Source organism: Myxocyprinus asiaticus, chromosome 30, assembly GCF_019703515.2.
Source record: "Myxocyprinus asiaticus isolate MX2 ecotype Aquarium Trade chromosome 30, UBuf_Myxa_2, whole genome shotgun sequence".
NCBI lineage: Eukaryota > Metazoa > Chordata > Actinopteri > Cypriniformes > Catostomidae > Myxocyprinus > Myxocyprinus asiaticus.
The window spans coordinates 847,597-864,085 of NC_059373.1; the positions used below are offsets into that span (position 1 = coordinate 847,597).

The 16,489-nt window shown below is 42.9% G+C and overlaps 1 protein-coding gene across 3 annotated transcripts in view; it reads right to left on the bottom strand.

Annotated features, from left to right (window-relative positions):
• syngap1a (synaptic Ras GTPase activating protein 1a) overlaps positions 1 to 16,489 on the bottom strand; it is an 82,140-nt gene that overhangs the window by 46,898 nt on the left and 18,753 nt on the right. For 2 of the 3 annotated variants that reach the window (XM_051664072.1, XM_051664071.1), the window contains exons 2-3: positions 15,134 to 15,264; positions 12,243 to 12,348 (exon numbers count right to left, since the gene is read on the bottom strand). In XM_051664072.1, the coding sequence (XP_051520032.1) occupies positions 12,243 to 12,348; positions 15,134 to 15,264 (237 nt within the window). Of the gene's footprint in view, positions 1 to 5,850; positions 6,633 to 12,242; positions 12,349 to 15,133; positions 15,265 to 16,489 lie in introns of those variants that run through there. The other variant, XM_051664073.1, reaches the window with a different exon arrangement.

Below are 16,489 nucleotides of genomic sequence, written 5' to 3' on the forward strand. Positions count from 1 at the left end.
GTACGAAGGGCGTCAGGTTTGTGGTGAAATGAACACTTGAGGCACTACAACAACAATGACATTTATTCACTTTCTCACAAATCATGAGTTAAACGGCAGATTATCAGTTCATAAACACTTACTTTTCACCCTGTTCCTCACACAATGCTATCTTATGACATCTAAACACGTTTACTAAAGCGCATGACTCATTTTAACATTTGCATCACATAATCAACTACATTTACAAGCTTGTGCGAGTGTGATCAAATTGAGTTCGACTGATAGAGCGTTGCACTTGTGATGTAAAGGAGCGGAGTACGAGTCCTGAAGAGCACAAGAGTCACACGTGAACACGAAGTGTCATAGAAGTACCATGTTGTTCATTTCACGTTTGCTTCTTATGACACTATCGGTTAGGTTTAGGTTTAAGATTTAGGGTAGGGAGGTTGTTTTTGTTGATTTAAACTCAATTAACCTTAAAAACCTCATTTAACTCACTTTTAGCGCCACCCAGTGGACGTTTCACCTCAGAACTGCTGCGATCCATGTAATGAACCGCGTAATGTCATTTTACAAAAACGTCGCCACAGTCACGTAATTTTTATAAGATCAGGCTGAAAGAAATTCATGAAAAATTATTTAAATTTACTGTAAACCCTAATGTTGTCATTACTGGAAAAATCAAGTTGTTTTAATTAAACATTACCAGAAATGTCAAGATTTGGGCTCATAACTCAAATATCTATATTCCTTGAAAATCCATAGACTTAAAATTTTAAGTGTTAATAACTCAAACTACTAGGTACAAAAATTGAGGATATGAGGAATACCCACAATGCCTTGCACATTTGCAACTCAACTATAAAATTTGCACTTTCTATTAGGTGGCCTTAACTACTATGTACTTAACCATTTGATACAATGTACTTATTATGTACATACATGTTGTTGCATTGCAGTTACATTTAAAGTACTTGCATTTAATTACATTTGTAGTTACACTGTTTACTTTACCCCTAATCTAACTCTACCCTTACTCCTAAATCTACCCTACCTCAACCTCAGTAGCAGCAAATGTGGGACGTTTGCAGAACAACATGTAGTTACACAGTAAATATATAGTCTAGTATTTAATGTTAGTACATAGTAGTTAAAGACACCTAATATAAAGTGTGACCAGATTATTTAATGACTGACCTAGAATCAGTTATAATCTTCATCCTTTGTGTTATTGTATGACCTAATTTTGAGTCCATTCCCCAATATTTCATGCCCAATTCCCAATGCGCTTTAAGTCCTCGTGGTGGCGTAGTGACTCGTCTCAATCCGGGTGGCGGAGGACGCATCCCATTTGCCTCTGCGTCTGAGACCGTCAATCCGCGCATCTTATCACGTGACTTGTTGAGCACGTTACCGTGGAGACATAGCACGTGTGGAGGCTTCACACTATTCTCTGCAGCATCTATGCACAACTCACCACACGCCCCACTGAGAGCGAAAACCACATTATAGCGACCACGAGGAGGTTACCCCATGTGACTCTACCCTCCCTAGCAACCGGGCCAATTTGGTTGCTTAGGAGATCCAGCTGGAGTCACTCAGCACGCCCTGGATTCGAACTCGCGACTCCAGGTGTGATAGTCAGCATCAATACTCGCTGAGATACCCAGACCCCCCTCAAATAAAATTATTACGTTAAAACAACAACATTTAAATAGCAAATCTGAGTTAAGTCTACTTGCATCTATTCTACATGAACACCAAGTTAAGTGAACTTAATTACCGGTACACAAGTTTTGAAGACGCCATTACTCAATTCAATTGAGGGAACGAGTTTACTCATTCACTGGAGTAAAGTCAACTTACTAGGGTTTTCAGTGTGTAAAGTAGCATTAATAACACAGTAATTATTTCTGAATAATGAGAGTGACAAACTCAAAAATAAACGTGCAAAAAAATCTTAATGATCCTTAAAAATAGGCTTCATTTTCTCTATGCGAAAAGTGAAATATGAGCTGGATGTGCTCTTGATGATGTTTTTGTGAGATTCAAATCATGCTGATTTAAAAAAATCATTAGTCAGTAATCTAGCAACATGAATCTTGTGTGATCTGACATCTGATCCGGTTCTCGAGATCTGAGCACATACGTACAGCTTAATGCAAAGTTCCCTCTCTCTCTCTCGCTGTATATTCTCTTTATAATTCTTCAAGTTAGTTTTGTTCTCAATTCGAGGTCTTTGTTTGGTTGTCATGGAAACTGCCTCCATTTAAGCAAAAATGATAATGAGCACAGCACACACAAAACACACAGGAAACACAATTACACACACACACGGCAGTTTCATACAAACAGCAGCAGAAAGATTTTAATTAGTCATAAAAACCTGCGAGCCGCACAGTTTAAATGACACTTTCAGTTCGCCCGAGTGCGATCGGGTCACGCATGAAACACACACAAACACACCCACACATATTGCACACAAGCAAACAGCTATATCTGTGTGTGTGTGCGTGTGTGTGTGTGTATGTGTGTGTGGGGGTGGGCATTGCTGATAGCATCACTGATATCAACACACACACACACACACAGATATAGCTGTTTACTTGAGGAAGGGTCTCGATGTGGGTGGTTTTGAGTAGCAGCTCACGGGCTTCAGAATATTTAAGAGATACAAATACAGCAGACAGAAGTGAATGACCCCTCCAGAATATCTGATGTAAAGTCAGGAAATATCATACATAATATATAACACATCAGCGTGAATCTCTGCAGGAGCAAATTCATATTCAAGGACACACACTGAAGCTCTTCACAACACACAGTATTGCAAAATGACATTAGGTGGTTCATTACACGTATCGCAGCAGTTCTGAGGTGAAATGTCCACTGTGTGGCCTCCCTAAACCTTAAACCTAAAACTAATGGATAGTGTCAGAAAAAACAAACGTAAAATGAACAATATGACCACGTCATTTTGTGATGCTTCTATGACACTTTTGAATCAGCTGATCAGCAGGAGAGCGAAATAAAGGGGAGCCAGAGGCGCCAGTTCGAAGAGAGAGAGACGCACGTGGCCGCGTTGCATGTGTGTTCATCTTATGTTTTATGTTCTATGTTGTTTTAAGTTCATTTATACCATTAAACTTTACGTTGACTGTTCAGCCAGTTCCCGCCTCCTCCTTGCCCGTCCTTATACTATTACAGGCTGTTTATAGCCGATATTATAAATCTATCATGTTCTACCTAATCAGGCATCAAAACATTGACCTCTGACCTACTGAATGATCTGAAAATGCAGATTTCCACAATATTGGACTGCAATATTGATCTGTTTCTCACTCACACCTATCATATCACTTCTGAAGATATGGACTAAAGCACTGGAGTCTTATGGATTACTTTTATGCTGCATTTATGCGATTTTTGGAGCTTCAAAGTTCTAGTCACCATTCACTTGCATTGTATGGACCTACAGAGCTGAAATATTCTTCTAAAAATCTTCATTTGTGTTCTGTAGAAGAAAGTAAGTCATACACATCTGGGATGGCATGAGGGTGAGTAAATGATGAGAGAATTTTCATTTTTGGGTGAACTATCCCTTTAAGGTTAAACTCTTTTGACTTGGACCAGTAAGTAACTACCCAGAACACCCTAGCAACAATCAAAAAAACCTAGCAACCGGATAGCAACAATTTAGTGGAATATTTTGAATTGGACCAGTAACTAACCATTCAAAACACCCTAGCAACCACCTAGTAACACCCTAGCAACCACCCCAAACACCCTAGTGGACACTTTTTACTTGGGCCAGAATCAACCACTCAAAAAACACTACCAACCACCAAAAACAACCAAGAAACCGCATAGCAACACTCTAGTGGACAATTTAGACTTGAACCAGAACCCACCATCCAGAACACCCTAGCAACTACCTAGTAACACCTTATCAACCACCCAAAACACCCTAGCAACTGCATAGCAGCATCCTAAGTGGACCCTTTTCACTTGAGCCAGTAAACAACCACAAAGAATACCCTAGCAACCACCCCAAACACCCTAGTGGACACTTTTTACTTGGGCCAGAATCAACCACTCAAAAAACACTAACAACCACCATAAACATCCCAACAGCCACATAGCAACACTCTAGTGAACTATTAAGACTTGAACCAGGAAGTAACCACCTAGAACACCATAGGAACCCCCTAGTAACACCCTAGCAACTGCATAACAATGCCCTAGAAACCACCTAGAACACCCTAGCAACAACCTAGTAACACCTTAACAACAGCCCAAAACACCCTAGCAACAGCATAGCAACATCCTAAGTGGACCCTTTTCACTTGAGCCAGTAAACAACCACCGAGCAAACCCTAGCGACCACCTAGCAACACCCTATCAACCACCCCAAACACCCTAGAGGACACTTTTACTTGGGCAAGAATCAACCACCCATAACACCCTAACATCCACCAAAAACATTATAGCAGCCACATAGCAACACTCTAGTGGACTATTTAGACTTGAACCAGTAAGTAACCACCTGGAACACCCTAGCAACCACCTAAAAACACCTTAGCAACAGCCCAAAACACCCTAGCAACTGCATAGCAACATCCTAAGTGGACCCTTTTCACTTGAGCCAGTAAACAACCACAGAGAAAACCCTAGCAACCACCTAGCAACACCCTATCAACTACCCCAAACACCCTAGAGGACACTTTTTACTTGGGCAAGAATCAACCACCCATAACACCCTAACAACCACCAAAAACAACCTAGCAACCACATAGCAACACTCTAGTGGACTATTTAGACTTGAACCAGTAAGTAACCACCTAGAACACCATAGGAACCCCCTAGTAACACCCTAGCAACTGCATAACAATGCCCTAGAAACCACCTAGAACACCCTAGCAACAACCTAGTAACACCTTAACAACAGCCCAAAACACCCTAGCAACAGCATAGCAACATCCTAAGTGGACCCTTTTCACTTGAGCCAGTAAACAACCACAGAGAAAACCCTAGCAACCACCTAGCAACACCCTATCAACTACCCCAAACACCCTAGAGGACACTTTTTACTTGGGCAAGAATCAACCACCCATAACACCCTAACAACCACCAAAAACAACCTAGCAACCACATAGCAACACTCTAGTGGACTATTTAGACTTGAACCGGTAAGTAACCACCTATAACACCCTAGCAGTCACTTAGAACACCCTAGCAACTGCATAACAATGCCCTAGAAACCACACAGAACATTCTAGCAACCACATAGCAATGGTCCTGGGGGTGCGTTGCAGCGGCCTCTTCTTTGGCCCAGGTAGAGGATCTGTGATGTTGTTTTAATTCTGGCCCATAGGGGCACTGACAGCAGAGGGGTGGGACACAAGAACTAACTCATTTTACACAGTTTACCTGGAGCTCTGCAAGAGCCACAACTGACAACACACACACATATACTTTAAAGCTACTGTAATGATTATGGCTACTGATTAACCCTAACTCTACCACTAACTTAACATGAAAAAAAATTGCAACTGAGGATGTCCTAAAAGGGAAGTTGTGTCAGGTTCAGCTCTCTTGTGGGCAGGACTGTAACTAAAGTTCACAGGCCCTGGGACAAACTCTTTAAAGGCTATTTATACCTGTCATAACCTATAAAAGTAGGCCTACTAGTTTTTTTATTTTATTTATTAATTTTATTTTATTTTTTTGTGTGTAACCTAAAGTACTTGGGTTGAATTAGTAATATAAAATATTAATTTTTCACTAAATAAAATAAGTTAATTTAGATTTTACCACATGAAGCACATTCTTTTGGTTACCTGAAAAGACATTTTACGTTTTACTTACCAAAGAAGAGAGACCGGAGGCGTCTTTCTCTGTGTGTCTCTGTCCAGTGCTGAAACCTGCTGAGAATCTTCAGTATGTCCCTCCAGTGAGACACTTAATCTATTGCTCCATCATCAGTGTTTGTCATTCTCACTGTCCTCAGATCAGTGTTTCACAGTGTCCTGCAGCACTGTCACTGCACAATTCTCTCTTATTCCATCATACGCGCGACTGATGCAGTGGAGTTTACAGTGTGCACTGCACACCTTCATAATTGGCTTATATAAAAGAGTAAAACAGCAATTAATTCCTTTCTAAATATCATGAATATTTCATGGATAATTTCATGCATAATGAACGCACAATTAAAACCTCATCTCCAGTTAAACTAATGAAACAAACGCAGGTGTGTGAATTTCCCCCCGGAGCTCCGCGTTCCGCAGCGGCTCTTCCCCTCGCTTGAGTCCGCCTGTCGCTTCACTCTGCTCGGCCTGCGCTCGCTCGAGTCTCCGGCGCCCCGCTGCCGTTTCCAGGGTAACACGCGGATTCCCGCTGGCGCTCATCGTTCGCTCCGCGGCAAATGCAAAAGAAGCGCGCGCGGCGGTTTGTCATGTTAAAGATGTGATCGATGCGATCTTCATCCCGTTACTCCTACATGGTCATCTTCATCATCGAACAGAAATGTGAAATTGAGCGCGAGGATCAGACGCGCAGCGCGCGAGGCAGGAGTGATCCTGCGTGGGTGGACCGCGCGCGCATCATCATCGTCTTCCTCATTTTCATCTCACACTGACAAAAATCACGCAGCTCTCCAGTGTGTGTCTGACACACTCAAGCACAGAGAAGCTCACACTACCCCTACAAACACACACGCAAACACACACACACACTTACACATACTTACACGAATACACACACACAACACCAGGGCCGTAGCTAGTGAGGTGAAAAGTGGTAACGATTCTAGAGGCCCAAAGGAACAGGGGGGCCCACAACAAATTCAAAACTGTATTATTTTAATAGGAAAGGGGCCCAGAGCAATATATATTCAGGGGGCCCAGAATTCCCTGCTATGGCCCTGCACAACACACACACACACGCACGCAAACACACACATACGTGAACACACAAGCACGCAAACATGCACACACACACGCACGCAAAAGCACAAACACACACACGCATACGCACAGAACCACACACACACAAACAAACACGCATAAACACACACACACACACGACCACACACGCGCGTGCAAACAAACACACACGCACACACGTTCTTGTGGGAACATCCCTTTGACACCCATCAGTAATTCTACAAAACAGGTGCCTTTTCCATTTAGAAAAAACAAAAAAAAGTATTTTTTCTTTGATAAATTTCTCTATTTAAGCTAGTTTAGTTTAAATATTCTGTATTTTTTATAATAAATGTTGGGAATTAATTGTCTTCAAAAGGGATGACACTACACTGAAAAAAAAAAAAAAACTATATTAACCTAAAACATGTTGTTAAATTAACTGGCTTGATTCTAGTGCAAAATATTATTTAACATGTCTGAATCAACCTGACTTGTTAGGTTTCACCAATAAAACTAATTTTTAAGGGTAAGATCAGGTAGAAATGGCTTCTTAATATAGGATACTGTTTTGAACCTTTTATCAGTGTTCGGGTAATTTTTTAAACCCAAATCAATTTCCAGAGTCAGCGCCTGAAGCCTCAATCGTCCTAGTGCCAGCGTCTTCGGCCACAGAGGCCGTTCCCACAGCAGTGCTCCCGGCTGTCCGGAAGAGGAGGAGGAGAAGAGCTCCTGCTCTCCAGCCGCTGCCTGCACTCAAGGCCAAGGAGGCCGTTCCCCTGCCACTGACAGTGCTCACGGCCGCAGAGATCGTTCCCCTGCCACTGCCAGCGCTCATGGCCACAGAGGTTATTCCCCTGCCACTGCCAGCGCTCACGGCCACGGAGGTCATTTCCCTGCCGCTGCCAGTGCTCACGGCCATGGAGGCCATTCCCCAGTTGCTGCCAGTGCTCACGGCCAAGGTGGCCGTTCCCCAGTCGCTGCCAGTGCTCCCGGGCATGGAGGCCGTTCCCCAGTCGCTGCCAGTGCTCCCGGGCATGGAGGCCGTTCCCCAGTCACCCCTGTGCCTCAGCATCCTGAGGCTCCTCCTCCTGAACCTCCTGTGGCTCTGCATCCTGCAGCTCCGCCCCCTGAGTCTCCATTCCCTGAGACTCCACCCCCTGAGCTTCCGCCTCCTGCGGCTCCTCCCCCTGAGCCACCGCCTCCTGTGGCTCCACCCCCTGAGCTTTCACCTCCTGCGGCTCCTCCTACCGAGTCTCTGCCTCCTGTGGCTCCGCCCCTGAGCCTCAGCCTCAGCCTCCTGCGGCTCCTCCTCCTGAGCCTCCTGTGGCTCTGCCCCCTGAGTATCCATTCCCTGAGACTCTGCTCCCTGAGCCTCAGCCTCAGCCTCAGCCTCTGCGGCTCCTCCTACTGAGTCTCTGCCTCCTGTGGCTCCACCCCTGAGCCTCAGCCTCAGCCTCCTGCGGCTCCTCCTCCTGAGCCTCCTGCAGCTCTGCCCCCTGAGTATCCATTCCCTGAGACTCTGCTCCCTGAGCCTGCGCCTCTGCCTCCTGCGACTCCACCCCTGAGCCTCAGCCTCAGCCTCCTGTGGCTCCTCCTCCTGAGCCTCCTGTGGCTCTGCCTTCTGTGGCTCCGCCCCTGAGCCTCAGCCTCAGCCTCCTGAGCCTCCTGCAGCTCTGCCCCCTGAGTATCCATTCCCTGAGACTCTGCTCCCTGAGCCTCCGCCTCTGCCTCCTGCGGCTCCTCCTCCTGAGCCTCCTGTGGCTCTGCCCCCTGAGTCTCCATTCCCTGTCTTTGAGATGTGGTCTGTGAAACTGAGTTGGTTATCGATGGTTACCCTAGATTTCTGACCATTTTGGAAGGCGTTACTGATAAGTGTACAAGGCAATCTAATCTGATTACTTTTGGTTACTTATTGCATGTTTTGATGAACATTGAAATTCTAGCCCTTAAAAACCATCCACACTTTTTGTGCTGCAGATACACACACAGACAAACATACAGCAACACAAATGAGTCTCAACAATCATTTTCTGTATATGAGGCCACACACCCACTGTGATGGTTCAGTCCACCGCAGCGCTGCACGACCAAACCAATCGACTCATGGGGGGGGGGGGGGGCAGCACAGCGACTTACAGTTTCTATGACAACACAAGCCTTCAATTTGCGGATAGCTGCCCTTAGTATTAAATGAGAACGAGTATAAAGCCAAAGAAAAAATAAAGAGAGAGAGAGAGATGATCGGCCAAAGTGCTTTCTCTCCCCTGAGCCATTGCTTAACACACGGTTACAGTGATCTGTAATTATTGTCATGGTAACCAGCAGCACGGCTGTGTGTGTGTGTGCCTAATTCAGCTCCTCAAATACAATCATGTGTGTGTGATTTTGTATTAGTGTGATCACAGACAGCACTCATATTTTTACTGTAACAGTGTGTGAACGTTTGAGTTGTGCATGTTTATGTGTAAATATGTGTGTGCACAAGTATTAATGTAAATATAGCCTACTGTACATATGCATATATTTAAATATATATATATATATATACACAGCGTAATTGCCTCACATACAGTAAGTATTAAGACTGCCTGATTTGGCAAAAAAAAACAAATCCTACTGCAATCATTTTGACAAATATTGTAATTGCGTCATAAATCCCATCAATCCCATGAACACTGATGAACAGTGTGTGTAATGTGCTAACAGAAAGAAGAGTGTTCACACATAAATCCTCTTTAAAAAGACTCCGGTTCTAGTACTGCTCTGGAAGTTAACACTTAGTTACTTAGTTACATTTTATGCACAGCTGAATATTTGAGCGTTGCAACATTTAACTTTGGTGAAACTTAAAAATCCCCAAAAGATAACTGATTGAATGACGATAAGATTTGTAAGAGTGTAAATGTCCTTTACACTTTTTTCTCCCCAATTTTTCATGCCCAATTCCCAATGTGCTCTAAGTCCTCGTGGTGACGTAGTGACTCGCCTCAATCCGGGTGGCGGAGGATGAATCTCAGTTGCCTCTATGTCCGTCAATCCGCGCATCTTATCACGTGGCTTGTTGAGCGCGTTACCGCGGAGACGTAGTGCGTGTGGAGGCGTCACGCTATTCTCCACGGCATCCACACACAACTCACCACGCGCCCCACCGAGAGCGAGAACCGCATTATAGCGACCACGAGGAGGTTACCCCATGTGACTCTACCCTCCCTAGCAACCGAGCCAATTTGGTTGCTTAGGAGATCTGGCTGGAGTCACTCAGCACACCCTGGATTCAAACTCGTGACTCCAGGTGTGATAGTCAGCGTCAATACTCGCTGAGATACACAGGACCCCAAAACAAGGTTTCTTTAAAGGCAGAATAACATTGCTGCCTAACGTTTGGAGCAGTCTTCATGTCACGCCTGTGATGCTTAAAAATATCGTCTAGCTAGGCAGCTCACTACAGAGTTTGGAACACAGCTTCACTTCAGTGGGCAGAAAAACATTTATATTTTAAATAGATCTACACTGTAAATGCTTTTCGTTGTTTTTACAGTATTAATACTGTATTTTCCACCATGCCTTCCTGCAGAAACTGTTTACAGTATGTTACTGTCAAACTGAGCTGTACTCTTTAGAAAACAATGAGCGGGAAAATAATTACAGTAATTTACTGTTAAACTGTACAATGGCCCAATCTCAAACCTGCACATACACAATTTAGAGGGGAAATCTGTGGCATTATTCAGTGATATATTATCAAAAAAATGAAACCCTGGAGGTCTTCTCTGCATTGGACTTAATCGCATAAAAAGAACTGTATGTGAACGCACCTGAAACCTGTGACCGTTGAGCCTGTACTCGACTCCTCGTCACGTGAGCACCAAAAATCTCACAAAACATCTTTTAGCCGTTTATAATCATTTTTCAAACATTCATCATTTGACATTGAAGATCTGAATGTAGCTTTGTAACGATAAAGTTTGCGTTATCAAACAGATATTAACATTAGTTATAACAGCTTGTTTAGTACTGAAGGAAGCACTTACAAATTACTGTAAGTAACCAAATGACCTTGTCTGTGCTGTTTTTACACAGGTCAAATGTTTTACGTCAGGTTTCTTCAGTAATAATAATTCACTAATAATAATATTTAGAAACATATTTGTATTGTATTGTGTATCTTGCACTGTGTGCCTGTACTAACATCACTAATGAGATCTCTTTAATTATTCTCCTAGACAGCAATGCAATAAAATGGAGAGAAAGAGGAGAAAAAGTCTCCAGTAATCTCACGTGTCTCCTCTAGAGTTTCTCAACAATGTCTCAAACTTTGCTCAGATGTATGTGTGTGTGTCTGTGCATGTGTGTGTGTCTGTGCATGTGTGTGTCTGTGTATGTGTGTGTGTCTGTGCATGTGTGTGTTTGTGTATATATGTGTATGTGTGTGTGTGTGTATATGTGCATGTGTGTGCATGTGTGCGTGTGTATATATGTGTATGTGTGTGTGTGTGTGTGTGTGTGTGTGTGTGTATATGTGTATGTGTGTGCATGTGTGTGTGTGTGTGTGTGTGTGTGCGCATCTATGTGTGCATGTCTGCATGTGTGTGTATGTGCGTGTGTGTGTCTGTGCGTGTGTCTGTGCATGTGTGTGTGCTTCTATGTGTGCGTGTCTGCATGTGTGTGTTTGTGCGTGTGTGTGTCTGTGCGTGTGTGTGTCTGTGTGTGTGTGTATGTGTGTGTGTGTGTGTGTGTGTGTATGTGCGTGTGTGTGTCTGTGCGTGTGTCTGTGCATGTGTGTGTGTGTGTGTGTGCGTCTATGTGTGCATGTCTGCATGTGTGTGTTTGTGCGTGTGTGTGTCTGTGCGTGTGTGTGTCTGTGTGTGTGTGTATGTGTGTGTGTGTGTGTGTGTGTGTGTGTATGTGCATGTCTATTTGTGCGTGTCTGCATGTGTGTGTGTGTGTGTGTGTGTGTGTGTGTGTGTGTATGTGTGTGTGTCTGTGAGTGTGTGTATGTGTGTGTGTGTCTGTATGTGTGTGTGTGTGTGTGTGTGTGTGTGTATGTGTGTGTGTCTGCATGTGTGTGTGTGTGTGTGTATGTGTGTGTGTGTGTGTGTGCCAGGGTCAGATATTAAAAAGGGCTCGGGCCAAAAATGCCACCAAAATTGACCAAAATGCTCCTGAAATTCAAAAAGTTTCTGTGTAATGAGTTCCTCTGTTTTTTAAATTACAAAGTAATTTATATTTGTAGAAAAAATATAAGCCCTGATAAAGATAAAAATGCTCCTGAAAATGTAATCCAGGGGGTAAATATTGCTCCTTTATGGTTAATTTCTGTCATTAGTGTACCTGACTCAGGATGCGGTCTGCTATCTGCAGGTACACTGACGGTCCTGCGCAGCAGTTTGTGTCGCTGAGAGACGGGACGATGATCATTCATCAGCAACGGATGAACCTGAAAACACACACATTATACACATTACATTCAGCATATTCTGGGGTTGAATGATACATTAACGAGCCCAAAACACTCAAAGGATTTTATTTTGAAATGATGGAGACTTAGCTCCGTTACAAAGCTCTATATTAAAGCATTTACAAAGTTAAGCTTTTTATAGCCTATATATTCTCAGATAAATGGTTATGTATATATACACTATATTGCCAAAAGTATTCGCTCATCTGCCTTTAGACGCATATGAACTTGAGTGACATCCCATTCTTAATCCATAGGGTTTAATATGACGTCGGCCCACCCTTTGCAGCTATAACAGCTTCAACTCTTCTGGGAAGGCTTTCCACAAGGTTTAGGAGTGTGTTTATGGGAATTTTTGACTATTCTTCCAGAAGCGCATTTGTGAGGTCAGACACTGATGTTGGACGAGAAGGTCTGGCTCGCAGTCTTCGCTCTAATTCATCCCAAAGGTGCTCTATCGGGTTGAGGTCAGGACTCTGTGCAGGCCAGTCAAGTTCTTCCACACCAAACTCGCTCATCCATGTCTTTATGGACCTTGCTTTGTGCACTGGTGTGCAGTCATGTTGGAACAGGAAGGGGCCATCCCCAAACTGTTCCCACAAAGTTGAGAGCATGGAATTGTCCAAAATCTCTTGGTATGCTGAAGCATTCAGAGTTCCTTTCACTGGAACTAAGGGGCCAAGCCCAGCTCCTGAAAAACAACCCCACACCATAATCCCCCCTCCACCAAACTTCACAGTTGGCACAATGCAGTCAGACAAGTACCGTTCTCCTGGCAACCGCCAAACCCAGACTCGTCCATCAGATTGCCAGATGGAGAAGCGTGATTCGTCACTCCAGAGAACGTGTCTCCACTGCTCTAGAGTCCAGTGGCGGCGTGCTTTACACCACTGCATCCGACGCTTTGCATTGCACTTGGTGATGTATGGCTTGGATGCAGCTGCTCAGCCATGGAAACCCATTCCATGAAGCTCTCTACGCACTGTTCTTGAGCTAATCTGAAGGCCACATGAACTTTGGAGGTCTGTAGCGATTGACTCTGCAGAAAGTTGGCGACCTCTGCGCACTATGCGCCTCAGCATCCGCTGACCCCGCTCTGTCATTTTACGTGGCCTACCACTTCGTGGCTGAGTTGCTGTCATTCCCAATCGCTTCCACTTTGTTATAATACCACTGACAGTTGACTGTGGAATATTTAGTAGCGAGGAAATTTCACGACTGGACTTGTTGCACAGGTGGCATCCTATCACAGTACCACGCTGGAATTCACTGAGCTCCTGAGAGCGGCCCATTCTTTCACAAATGTTTGTAGAAGCAGTCTGCATGCCTAGGTGCTTCATTTTATACACCTGTGGCCATGGAAGTGATTGGAACACTTGAATTCAATTATTTGGATGGGTGAGCGAATACTTTTGGCAATATAGTGTATATACAGATGAGGTTTAATGAGGAAAAAGCAACTACTGGCACAGATTAATCAGTAAAACCGATATATCGGTCTACCTCTACCCTAAACATTAAAACTCAGAGCTCAACAACATGGTTTCGGGTCAATATGATCTTACATTCATTGTATATGTGGTTTTATGTCATTCAGTTTTCTGTGATTTGTTTTTGCGAATTCTGCAGATTTAAAACTTCACCAAGGTAATGTGAACAATAATGAACAAATCAGAGTTGGGCCAAATCAGCTGCAGTGTGAATGTAGAAGTCTGAACTACAAGCCCGATTGGGCCAGCATAAAATAATCCTTATTGTTGAGCTCTGAAATCTGTCAAATGATGTGACTCAGTTCAGTATGCTGTAAATAATATCAGTAGTAGGTTTCGGCACAGCATCCTGAGAAAAACCCTCAAGTGTTCAATTATGAGCAGCTTGTGTCTTGACAAACTCCCATTTCAAATTCTCTTCACTGATACTGATCATGCAGTTCATCACAGGCCAACGGCTCCCTCTAGTGCTCACTGTGTGTGTGTATGTGTGAGTGTGTGAGTGTGTGTGTATGTGTGAGTGTGTGTGTATGTGTGAGTGTCTGTGTATGTGTGAGTGTGTCTCTGTGTGTGTCTGTAAGTGTGTGTGTTTAAGTGTGTGTGTGAGTGTGTGTGTGTGTGTCTGTGTGTGTGTATGTGAGTGTGTATCTATGTGTTTGTGTGTCTGTGAGTGTGTACGTGTGTGTTTATGTGTGTGTGTGTGTGTGTGTGTGTGTCTGTGAGTGTGAGTGTGAGTGTGTATGTGTGTATCTGTGTGTGTGTGTGTCTGTGAGTGTGTATGTGTGTCTGTGAGTGTGAGTGTGTATGTGTGTGTGTGTGTGTGTGTGTGTGTCTGTGAGTGTGAGTGTGAGTGTGTATGTGTGTGTGTGTGTATGTGTGTGTGTGTGTCTGTGAGTGTGTATGTGTGTCTGTGAGTGTGTGTGTGTCTGTGAGTGTGTGTGTGTCTGTGAGTGTGTATGTCTGTGAGTGTGAGTGTGAGTGTGAGTGTGTATGTGTGTGTGTGTGTATGTGTGTGTGTGTGTCTGTGAGTGTGTATGTGTGTCTGTGAGTGTGTGTGTGTCTGTGAGTGTGTGTGTGTCTGTGAGTGTGTGTGTGTGTCTGTGAGTGTGTGTGTGTCTGTGAGTGTGTATGTGTGTCTGTGAGTGTGTATGTGTGTGTGTGTGTATGTGTGTCTGTGAGTGTGTATGTGTGTCTGTGAGTGTGTGTGTGTCTGTGAGTGTGTGTGTGTCTGTGAGTGTGTATGTCTGTGAGTGTGAGTGTGAGTGCATGCTCACCTCCTCTTGATCCAGCAGGTAGAACTGGTCTCCATCTCTGACGCGGAGCTGGCGGCTCCAGCCGGGGGAGTCGTGGGCGTGGCCATTCAGAGGGGTGTGAGGCCGAGAACATGGAGACACACACCTTCCATCTGATACACACACACACACACACACACACACACACACACACACACACACACAGACATCATTGTCACATTACATTAAAGCAACTGACCAATATGTTTTTGTTTTAATACATTATCATTAATATTTACAGTATGTATCAGGATCAGAAATTAAGGGGCTCAAGATGCAAACATTCCACCAAACAAATGCCACTGAAATGTGTGGGCAAAGAAATACCTGTTTTTCATTTGTAACATCTCGTGTAGTTCTTATTATTTTATTCTAGTACTAGTTATAGATATTATGGCATTACATTTGAGTTGATTTCATTCTTAGGGTAAAAATTAATAAAGTCTTAAGTATTAATGATTCAAATAAATTTGACATAAATGCATGAGACAGCTTCTGTTTAAAATCATTAGGGGGAAAAACTCACTAAAACATGCCCCTGAAAATTATATCTTTCATTTCTGACATATATACTGTATACTACAGCAAGATACTTAATGCAATACTAAATGCATTTTACAGAATGTTTACTGTACACAAACAAATACACAAAACAATATTCAAAAAATAAAAGACAGAGTTGAACTATTATGCTTGAGGAGATCATTCTTTGAACTATATGTTCAAAAATATTTAAGATCAGAATGCACAACTTCAAGTTAATTATACACTCAAAAAAAAACAATAAAAAAATAATTTAAGTATTTCAATTTCAGAAAAAAATTCAGTAACACTTTACAAAAAGGTCCCATTCATTAATAACATTTTTAATGTGAACTAACAAGGAACAATATACTTTTACAGCATTTATTCATCTTATTTCATGTTAATTTCAACATATACATCTAATAGATTTTTTAAATCAAAAGTTGTTTCACTATGAACTAACATGAACTCACAATGAACAATTGTATTTTTATTAACAAATGCAGTAAAAAATATGATACCTAATGCATTAACAATGTTAACGAATGGAACATTAATGTAAAGAGTCCATAAATTGAATTGCGTAATCTTTAATAAAATAAAATATAAAAACTAAATTTTTTACGTTTTATTTGAAATAATGTTGCAGTCTCCACATGTAAAAGACAAAAGAAGCTGCCGCACAATGAAACGTTTGCAGTGAAACACAAGCCTCTACGGTCGATCAGAAAAATAACCCTGAATATTCCATATGTGGTGCAACAATCAGGAAACACACACACAAGACAAATGTAAAACTCGTTTGACACTCGC